At 35.7% G+C, this 10999-nt stretch overlaps 1 protein-coding gene across 3 annotated transcripts in view; it reads left to right on the top strand.

Annotated features, from left to right (window-relative positions):
- The first annotated feature begins 1667 nt into the window (after positions 1-1667).
- Positions 1668-10999, top strand: part of LOC131769635 (voltage-dependent calcium channel type A subunit alpha-1) — a 33147-nt gene continuing 23815 nt past the window's right edge. For 2 of the 3 annotated variants that reach the window (XM_059085367.2, XM_059085368.2), the window contains exons 1-5: positions 4297-4598; positions 5096-5201; positions 5456-5595; positions 10178-10311; positions 10825-10977. In XM_059085367.2, the coding sequence (XP_058941350.2) occupies positions 4396-4598; positions 5096-5201; positions 5456-5595; positions 10178-10311; positions 10825-10977 (736 nt within the window). In that variant the 5' untranslated portion in view covers positions 4297-4395. Of the gene's footprint in view, positions 1750-4296; positions 4599-5095; positions 5202-5455; positions 5596-10177; positions 10312-10824; positions 10978-10999 lie in introns of those variants that run through there. The other variant, XM_066164612.1, reaches the window with a different exon arrangement.

Here is a 10999-nt window from a genome sequence, read left to right as displayed (position 1 = left end):
CCTTGCCACTTTAACTTGACCGAGATTACAATTTCAGCAGCCAGGGTTGTGTCGTTAATCCAAATTAGCTGTTATTGCCTTTTCTAAAAGCTCTCTTGAGTTGTAACACACTTGGAGGTAACTATAAACACAGACTTGCTTGGCATAGCTGAGATTGAGTCAAACAAAAAGAACATCCTCCTTCATTTGTGATGTGAATTTAAACAAATTGTTTTTCAAATTATAAGAAAGTCAGTTGTAACTGTGTGAATAGCACCACCTTTCACCAAACCGGAAACCATACAAAATATGTTTGTATTGAATAAAGAGTCACAGTCTACGTTTGTAAGCCATAGCAGGCTCATGAATTATTTGAAAGTGATTATACTTTGGCTATAGAGTAAAAGATACTTAGTTGTACTGGTTAGCTATTACATCTTTATTTTTCGAATCTAATTTGTGAGTTGAAAGCTTATCTTACCAAATGCAATGATCTTAAGATATCTTTGTTCCAAACTTCGCTCGAGGAAAAATGACGCTGTTGTTGAAAATCAGGGTGTAAATATCAAGCATAAATTTAAATTTATATGATCAGCTGAGTCACGCACGAATTTTAATTGGTTCTTATTTATGATCTTCTGGAAGACAGACGCATTGATGATGTCATTATTAACATTTTTGGCTTTTTTTAACCATTTAATTAAAACAAATAGACTCTTTGATGCTGCGTGTCTGTTCAGAAATAGATCACAGACGTACTATTTTCCGTTTCCATCTAAACCTGAAAACAGCTTTGGTAAAAACTTCGTGACTCAGGCAACTCGGTCCTTATTGTTCCTGTTTGTTCCTTCATTATCTTTTTATCTCGGTAAAGAAATATCCAATGTGTTTTTGTCAAATACTTTAAATGAAGATGACAGAATACTCTTTGTTTTAAAATGTATAATGTCTACAATTTACATTATTGCAGAAAGCACTATTAGCAAAGTTGGTTCAGTTTGAAAAATGTTTTTAATATTTAAGTTTGATTCTTAACATTCTTGATCTAATAATTAAGATAGTTTTCTCATTTAAGACGAAATCCGTCCTGTTTTAATTATTTTCCAGAACAAATTATTTTCTCAACATAATTAGATGTTAGCAATCATTCGTCTAATTGCGAAAAACGGCAAGCGATATGCTAATTTATGTTATGAAAAATATTAATAATAATTATATTTTTGGTCTAATATTAGTGCAGAGATGAAACAAGCTGTAACAAACATGTCTGGATTTTTAACTTCACAGTTTCGTCTCAGTCAGGTCGGTCAATCTCCAGTTATAGACCACCTGTCCTTTGCAAATAGAGATATTAGTTTTTTAAAGAATTTATTTTTGTTCTCTTCATGTTTGATGTTGACAGGTGTCGTCTGGCTGGGTGTCAAAGCTCATTAGGGTTTTAGCCAGACTCATATTAACTTTGTGATGACAAATGTAAAAGCTATCACATCATTAACAATGGTGTGTCAGCTAGAGGCATTTCCTTTATTAAAAACTTCCAATCAGGGCGATCTAACGCTTCTCTTACAAAGCTATTCATGCCTTTAGACAACATTTGGGAATGTTATAAGAATATCTGCTCTGAAAATTAATCTCCAACCCCCCACCTGAACTTCTATTCTTGCTATTGATGAACAATGATTGAAAATGGTGGATGAAGTGAGAATTTCAAGGGCGGAACACGTAATTAGTGATCTATAACAAGCCAGCGTAACTGTTTAAAATCATCAGGTTTGGAATTTCTTATTGAAGATCAGGGATGGATAGAAAACATTCACATACTTCCAAAACAGAAGGATAAAAACACTTTGTGGATAATTTGATCCATTGAGTGATTTATTTCTTCCTTCTTTCATTTACTTATTTTTTCATACGATAATATATATACATATCTATATGTTTTTATTCATCAGCTTATTCGTTTACTCATCTATCCATCTATGTAATATATTTATTCATTTACCGGACGATATCTTCAAATGCACAAATCGTACAGTTCCAAAAGAGAAAAGTTATAATGTGATATGATCCAAGTACAAGAATGCGAAAAAAAGTATTTTCGAATGTGTATTTGCTATTGCGTTCCCTAAAAGAGAGTTATGCGTCAGAAATTCCGGGATTTTCATCTCCGCCATTGAAAACATGCATGAAAATTGTCAATTTTCTCCAAATTTGTCTTCAAATGTGCCAAAGTTTAACCTTCACTAGGAACGCCGCCACTTTTTGGCTTTTCAACCTGGCCCGTTTCGGGTGATATAAAATAGTCTCACTCTGTTTCTTTACATCTCTTGGCACTCGGTGTGAACAACTGAAAGCTGCACAAAAAGGCGTTCTTGACTTAGATAATGATTTTTTTTTCCTCCGATAACTCAAGCAGCAGCTGTTTGAGAACCGCTCGTTGCAGTTTTGTGCGTCCGGCCAGGTTACTTTGCTTTTTCTCAAAATGGCGCCGACCATCATTTAATTTTCAATACATTTGCAGAATCTTTCAGAAAAGTTAGAATACTATTCAAAATACTAAACCGTACCTACAAGTACATTTTCGCCTATTCTTCTTTGAGGTGGAAATAAAATGTGCATGTCTTCAGGGCATATTTCTCCATTAAAGATTGACGTTTAGTTTAATACACAGTATCCTTTAAACCGTGCAAAGCCAGCCCCAAACACACGGCAGATCTTAGATTAGGAAACTCCAAACTTTATTCTTCAAGTTAAAAGTAGGTGTACAGGCAGTGTAGAACAATTAGACTTGATAAATAGAACACTAGAAGGTCACGATTGCGTTAAAATAACAACTCGGAAGTGAAGAGATTTTCAAACACTTTTGGCTTATTAGATGGTTCTAAGGTTGCTAAAGTTATTTCATGAGTTCATGTGGTTTTGCCAGTACATAGAATGAAATTTATGGTGGTTGAAGAAGCGATTAGACAAACTTTCAGGATTTGAAATACCACGATTGTAAAAGAAAATTCTTCTGCTTTTCATAACTCCGGTCGGTGCTTCGAGAAAACATCCAAGAGCATGGTCAGTGGAAAGAGTGATTAGTGACTAGCAGTCAGAAAGAAATGGGGCTGTCTGCGATCTTATACATTAATACAAAACGTAACTGCCGAATGTTCTACGTCTCTTCGAATTCGGAGGTTTAAATCCATATTCAACGTCGTTTAATTCCGGTTAAGGCATTAAGTTAAATCTAACCACACACAAACCTAACCTTTCTCAATTAGAAACTATTCTAAACAAAGAGGACTATGTGTAAATTCTGTATTCTTTGTATGAGAATTACTTCTATCAATAGTTGCACTTGCTCTGTTAGATAGCGCGAAACGTAATCAAGGCGTATTTCTTCCTGTTTCAAGAAAACACGATTAGTTATCTAATTTCATACCAAGATTATAATATGAATATTTCACATGTTTGATTGTGTGAGACCATTGCAATTATTGAAAATATTTCTTGAGAAAGGCAACTCAATTTGCAGAGATCGCGCCCAGGGAAAATAATTTTAACCAATTTTGAACGAACTTCAAGAGTAACTGATTCTTTGTTTACCATGAAAGCATGAAAACTCAAATACCTTCGGTTTAATGTTTTGGTGTTTATAATATTTGTATTCACTGATTTTGCTACAGTTCCATTAGTTTGCATGTTAAGGCTTCGTTTTATGAATTTTTAAATCCCTAACACTTCGTGACAAATGAAACTTATTCAACCGTTAAAATTTCGTAATAAACTTTGATGTTCGAAAGAGCAATCAATACTACTATACTAAGTTTGTCGAAGTCTTCAAACTTACGTAGATCATCGATTGAGGCTCGAAGTCCTTTTATGAAGATTCAAATAAATTTGTGGAAGGTGTGAATTTCAATATCCTCGAGGCAGAATCTTTCTTGATTATAATATGAAATTTATTGTGTCTCTCTACTTACATATTTAAACGAGCAAATTTGAGGAATCCTTGGCAGTGGTGCGCTCGGTAGACATCGCTTGAATCATTTCAGTTTTCGGTTGAAAAGCTTTTCAAATTAAGCGACAGCAAGCGTTTACGGAATACCCGTTAATATGATATCATAAGGCAGCTGTATTTACGGCATAAAGTGCCCCATGTTTCCGCAATTCTCCTGTATACATCAATTACAAATCCCGATAGCCAGCCTCATTGAGTAATAAAAGAACTAAATGCTGATTGGCGGACGTCATATGCAAATTACATGACCAGACGTTCGGCTTTTCTATTTTTCTGAATTAATGCGCTGTGTTTCGGTGATTTCTCGTTGAAGATGAATTTTGATGAATGAATAATATTCCCTGCTCACTTTCCATGACGCGCTATTTTCGGGTCACAGGTGACGACGAAATAGAAGTCCAAATGTTTCGATGGCCGATGAGGCGAAGGATCTCACTAAGAATTCGGAAAACAAGCTCCGAGCGGCAACAGAGGTTTTCCAGCGTAAATATCGTTCTATGTCCACTTACGGAGAGCAAGTCATCGATGATGCCAACCGCTCAAAGAAAGCGCTGTTCTGCCTTCCGGAAGACAATCCTCTAAGATTCTATTGCAAAAAGATCGTCGAATCCAAGTATCCTTTACTGAGAAGCTTAAAAAAATCATCATCATCATCCCTAATATATCTTTGCTTGAATTTTCATCAGTTATTCCCTTTTGTTCCTGACACTTGTGTTATATTTAACTATATTACCTTGTGTCTCTCTGGTACCTCATGTTCAGGTTGATGTAATTTTAATTTTGCGGTGCCCTAAGTCTGTTCGCAATCAGCTTTTAGAGGCGCTTGCAATTTTGTTTTGATTTTGTTAGCGTGAAATTATTTTTCCTCGCGCGTCACAGGGAAATACTGACACGATAGAAAATACGATTACTCCAAACATGAAATTCTTCAGATTGAACCTGATATAAAATTTTCCTTTCATTTTATCTTTTCGAGGAATTAGCTTCAGACTTCTGTTCCTTAGGCACTCTAACTTTATTTCGCTTTAGAAAATGATTTGATACGAAGTTTTATTTAGTCGATTTCACAATTTGATTGCTGTATTGCTGTTTTCCTGAACTCTGCTTTAGGAAGTTTGAATATTTTATATTACTGACAATCGCCGTAAATTGCGTTGTTCTGATGTTAGATGAACCGCTACCCAATGGAGATACAACTGAGCGAAATGAACAACTGGTAAGAAACTGCTTTCTTCGCCTCAGTAACTGACAAAGAAAAATCTATGGTTTAATTGAAGAAACATTTCAGTTTTTTTTTTCTAAAGAAGCCATTTGAAAGCAGGAAACCTGCCCAGCATAACAACGAAATATATTATAAAGTAAATTCCCGAAAAATCTGGAGACAAAAGTGAGTTACGAACGAAAAAGAGAGAACAACTAACAAATTTATGTACGTGTAATTCTTAAAACGTTTTCGTTTATTTTCTTAAGGAAAAATCTGAGAAGTACTTCGTCATAATTTACTGCATCGAGGCTGCAACGAAGATCATCGCCAGTGGATTTCTTCTTCATAAGGATGCATACTTGCGAAACGGCTGGAATATTTTGGATTTTGTGGTGGTCGTTGTTGGGTAAGCCCTTTTTATTTATCTAAACGACAGTAGAGTTTGCGAATATTAACTCTCTCTTCGTTCAGCTGCTTTTGTTGTCATTTTCATCTACGCCGGAAATTTCGTTCGAAGCGGAGAGCGCGCGAGGTGTGCGTTTAAAACTGAAACGCATTTTTTGGCCAGGGAGCTCAATCTTACCAGCGATTTTTAATGTCTTCCTTTTTGACGCCATTTTGGAGACCCCTGTTGTGCATGAAAGAATAGTTGGAGTGAATCATAAAAGGGCCATGTATTACGTTCAGTCAGAGATAAATCATCGGCAGGTCTTATTAGAGTTCGCTCTCACTTCGCTGGCTATAAATCGTTATAAAAATAAATACACTAAGCAAGCAATGCGTTTGCTGAACAGGACGACAATTATGTTGTAAATATGTAGCACCTCGTACTGTTATGACATTGATGTCGCAAACAACAAAAACAACCACGAAACGTGTATACATATACTGATAAATCAACAGATACAAGAAACTTATTGCATGTTATTTTTAGATCAAATACCTTTCGTTTGAAGTTAAATGATACTAACCGAATGTCAGCCCATTCAGATCTCCACGACTTTATCAGTAACAATAAAATTTCTCTGGAAAACGCTCGATTTACCATTATTACGTAAGTGTATCATCATAAAGTAAAAAGAATGAAATCATTTAAACCAACTACGATCGATTTTCACAATGTTATTTGTCTAATATTCTACGGCACAAAATTAATGGTATGCGATGCGTGTTGCCTAACACAGTTGTGAATAAGACACTTAAAAAGTTTATTTCCTTAAATTCATCTGTTAGATTTATCGATTGTTGAATGGAACTCTGTCATAATCAAAAGTTGAGTATTTTCAGTAAGTAAAACCTCGTTCCCAGAAAGACACTGATGCAGTGTTCTAGCCACCGTAAAGGTTCCCTCAAAGTCACAGCAAATATATATAGTCTTCGTGTTTTTAGCGTCGTAACTGCTAGCATTTTAAAGGAGTTAAGAATAGAATTATCATGTTCCAAAGATTAAGCTAATGTATGGCAATATCTTGACAGAGCATAAGCTATTCTGTTTTGTTCAATTCAACATGCCTATTTAAACTTCAAAATAAACCACGTCAAGAAACACTCCATGGGCGATTCTTTCATTTTACAAACGAACGCTCTTTCGACAAGTTGCCCTCTTGTTTTAAGTATTCCGCTAATTCAGCCAATCCAAATTAGATCTACTAACAAAAAATTAGGAAGGAAAAAGAAATTAACTCCAACAGCTTAAGTTAAGGTTATTTCAGTACATGAAAATGAAATAATATAAAGAACTCGTGGAGATTGTCTCCTGCCTTTGTTACTGCGCTTAATTAAGAAAAAAAGCGTAAAGAAAACTTATCTAACCCGCAATTTAACCACGCCTATTTATGGATAAAGACCAATTGCTGTATTTTGACATAGTTAATGTGCCATGGAATTTTTGGGTTAAAAGCTTCAATATTATTTGTGACACATATGGATTTGTCCTCGCTGAAGAATTTGGCGTTTTGTTTTAGTTTCATATCATCAGTATATGAAAGTTTACCAGGAACAATGGGAATTAAAAAGTTATCATTCTCTGTCAAAGGCAGCAACATAATTGCAAAACCTTCAGGCTTAGTGCCGTGCGAGGTGGATCTGGCAATTATTTCTTTGGTTCAATATATATTCGTTTCATGTTAAATAACTGTTAAAATGAAAAATGTCAGGTTAGATCCTATCAAAGGTTGCTTATCTTGAAACAAAAGGAAATCAAGTGCTGAAAAATTTTATTCCCCGCGACTACCGACGTATGTTCAATTATGTTTTAAGACAGCTAGGTAAATATTTAAAGGTGTTAGTCACCTGAAGGATGTGTGAGGATAAGAATAGGCTACTGACGAAGGAAAAAAAAGTGACAAGACTTTATTTACGTGCTGGTACGATAAGCTAATTTAAATACAATTTTGCCCTCTGTTGATCCAGCTTTAATTTCAGGAAGAGAAAAGACTTGAAAGGTGTTTTTTTTATGCAACTTCAGAGGATTCAATTTTTCTATTTGTTTCTTAAAAATCCCTTTTTACGGGTGGAATATTTGTCCACGGAAGACGAAATATGCGGAAGCTGTTGATATTTAAATTTAAGCAACTGATGAAATGTCCGTGATAGATTGTCCATCGAGTAGTGTTTCATTCATCGATTACTGACTTTATACCCAATGCTAATGAAATTTCTACCTATGCATGATGAAAACCATTTTTTAACCTGTAGACATAATCTGACCTATTTTTGCAAACCCGTGAAAAAGAAACCTTGCAACATATTCCCGGCAGCATAGGATTCGGCTGTTAAACCCAATTTAATTATGAGCATCTACGTCATTTTATACTGACTGACCTTCTACTCGTAGCTTTATTTTACCAGATGCTCGTAGAAAGTATTTCTTTTAGAGTAAAACGAGCTGATAATTTTTGGAGGAGAATTCATCCTCGCCGATAAAAACTTCCTAAGACGTCGCAACAAACTGATATGACATGCTGCGGAATATTGAGATACTAATCAATTTGATCACGTATTACGATGTTCTACAGATCTACGGCCGTCCTACAAATAAAAGTGCCACCCTCCCCTTCCCCTCTCTCCTGGTTGAAAGCGAATCTTAACAAGACAACGAAAATGAAAAAAGGATGGTATATTCTTAAAAGTAGTTTCCGCAAAGGTAAAAAGGTGACGCAAAGATGGCTGTTAAAATAAGCAACAGGAAGTGTGAACTAAAAATAACAGAAAGGAAAAAACCAGCATGAATACGGAAAGCTAAAATCGAAGATCAAACTTTATGATGAAACATAACCAATTTATGAATCATTACGCGAAAAATATGATTAAGTTTCATAACAGAAAGTAACTTGTCACCTCTCTCTGTCTATCAACGCAGGGAAGCGTGCTGAGTTTTCATCTTTATCTATATAATTTGATGCCTTAATGTGATAGACTTTTTCCCTTCGTTTGCTTTCTTAAAATTTCTTTAATTGCTAATTACTCGGATTACGAACTCTGTCCCGGTTGCCCTCAGGCCATTAGCAGTCATTTATTTTGTACCGCAATGAAAAGAGTATTTTCTTGTCATAGAGTCGTGCCCTAATTCCATCAGCTCCTTTTCCTTCGATATACTGGCGTAGTACATATTTTTAGTTTCCTGCAAGTCTGAGGGAAATTAATGTCTCCCCATAAATAAAAAATCTCAAGATTGTACGAGTTCGCTTTCTAGTTTTGCTTGAAAACTTCTCTTCGTCGTGGGTTTAACAATGGACTTTTTTCCCAGCCTTATCAAACGGACTTCCTTTTTTGAAGTGGTTAACCGACGAAATACAAACTCCATGAAGACTTGGATGTCGCTATAGCGACGCAAATCTCAAATCACTTAGAACCTCCTTTAAGAGGTGTCTATTTCAGTTCAGTTAAGATTTTCCTTCAATTATAACTAACTATTCGCTTTTATTTCCCATCGTGCAATCTGTTTGCATGAACTTCAATCGGCTTCGTCTCTAATGAAAATGATTTATCAATATCCTTACTTCCTAACACTGACTCTATTTCTCATGAATTTAAATGCGCTGGTGATATTCGTCCAGCACACATATCGTCTTTTAAAAAGATCCAAAGTTTTTTAACCTTCTAAGTTTTTTACAATTTCATTTTGTCTCGAATTATTTGTTCCGCTTTTGATGCACAGAAACCATTTGGATGCTAGTGCTTGCATTGTAAGTTTGATTGACAAGTTCGCGTGGCCGGCAACGTTAATCATTTATATCGAGAGATTCTAAACTCTTTATATATTCCTTGATTTTATTCAATAGATTGTAAAAAGCTTTCAACTAAATAGTGTAGTTTATCAACCATCTCGCACCCATCGTATATTCTTCCTTCTGTTAACGATCCAGTTTTATGATTTTGCGAAGCCTCTGTGATATAATAACTTTGCAATCTGTAAATGCATCGTCTCGTATAAAATTACTTATTCAGCTATAGATAGTTTCATCATTCCTGTTCACGCAAACTTCTAATTGCCCTTTTCAAAACGAGTTTTTGGTTTGATCTTGATAAAAGGAAGACCAAAACACATAAAATATTATTCAGATTGTAAAGTATGAGCGGATAAAAGATAATTACTGAACGGAAATGGCCCATATCCCTCGTGGAGGGGGAGTCCTTTTTCTAAGTTATTTGTTTAGCCACCAGCGAACTTTTGTCCCACGATAATTGAATTCTCGTGGATGCGTTCAAACTTTCTATCGAAAGCTTCGCGCGAATTTTCCGAGAGACAATATGTACGAAGGTTGATATAGTTCGCCTGCGTTTGTTTTGCAAAAAAATTTACGACTTTGGTTTAAAGGAGAGGTTATTTTTCTTGCCATGGACGATATCATTGGTCGATGTTATCGTCTTTTTCTTTGAAATCAGTTCTTTTTGGGCCTAATACCTGTCGTATTTCCATAATCAATATTTTATCGTTGTTATTATGTGCTCCGACTCAGGTAAACGAACTTTGTTATACTCTGTAGGTTGGTGGGCATGATATCAGATCTCGAGATCTCTGGTGGAAGTGACAGCAACAGCTTGAAAGAGTCGGAGTCGCTTAAAGTTCTGCGAGCGGTGCGAGTCTTGCGCCCACTTAAGATCGTTTCTGGAATACCAAGTGAGTGGACAGATTTTTGTCTTGTCTTTTTTTCTTTACGCCCAGGACTGGGACGAGTGCTGACTTTGGCCAATCAGAGCAAAGATACGGCTTGGTGACTCAGTACCCTCGCCAAAGTCTAAATTTATTGTCCCTCAATGCGCAATTTAGAATTAAAAACTAAAATGAATAGATCATTTATCGTACTGAAACATCATTCTTCTTGCAAACTATAAACCTCTCAGGCCTGCCAGCTCTGTAAAAATAGTTAATGTTCTGGTAAGATTAGGGGTTGGTTAAAAGGCACAACGCACTCATATCTAACGGCAAAAAACGGAGGTTGATGATCAGTGCTTTTTGTTAGGATTCTCATTTGTCTTAAGATCTGGGTTCGATTCCTCATGAGGCTCACATTTTCTGTTTCACGTTTGTGACGAGAGGAGTATCATCTCTCTTCTTCCAACAGGCCAAAAATTGACCATGCTTTCCTATTCAATTCAAATCATAATCTGCATGTTATTTGTTTTGCTGCAGGTCTTCAAGTAGTTATGAAGTCAATAGCAAGAGCCATGATCCCTCTGCTGCAGATTTTGTTTTTGATTTTATTTGTTATCGTAATCTACGCCATAATAGGATTAGAGCTTCTTAGAGGCAAGTTTCAGCTGACCTGTTACAATACAACGACAGGTGAGAGGATATATTTATTTAT

The sequence above is a fragment of the Pocillopora verrucosa genome, chromosome 3 (genome assembly GCF_036669915.1).
Source record: "Pocillopora verrucosa isolate sample1 chromosome 3, ASM3666991v2, whole genome shotgun sequence".
NCBI lineage: Eukaryota > Metazoa > Cnidaria > Anthozoa > Scleractinia > Pocilloporidae > Pocillopora > Pocillopora verrucosa.
This window is presented reverse-complemented; position numbering and strand designations above follow the sequence as displayed.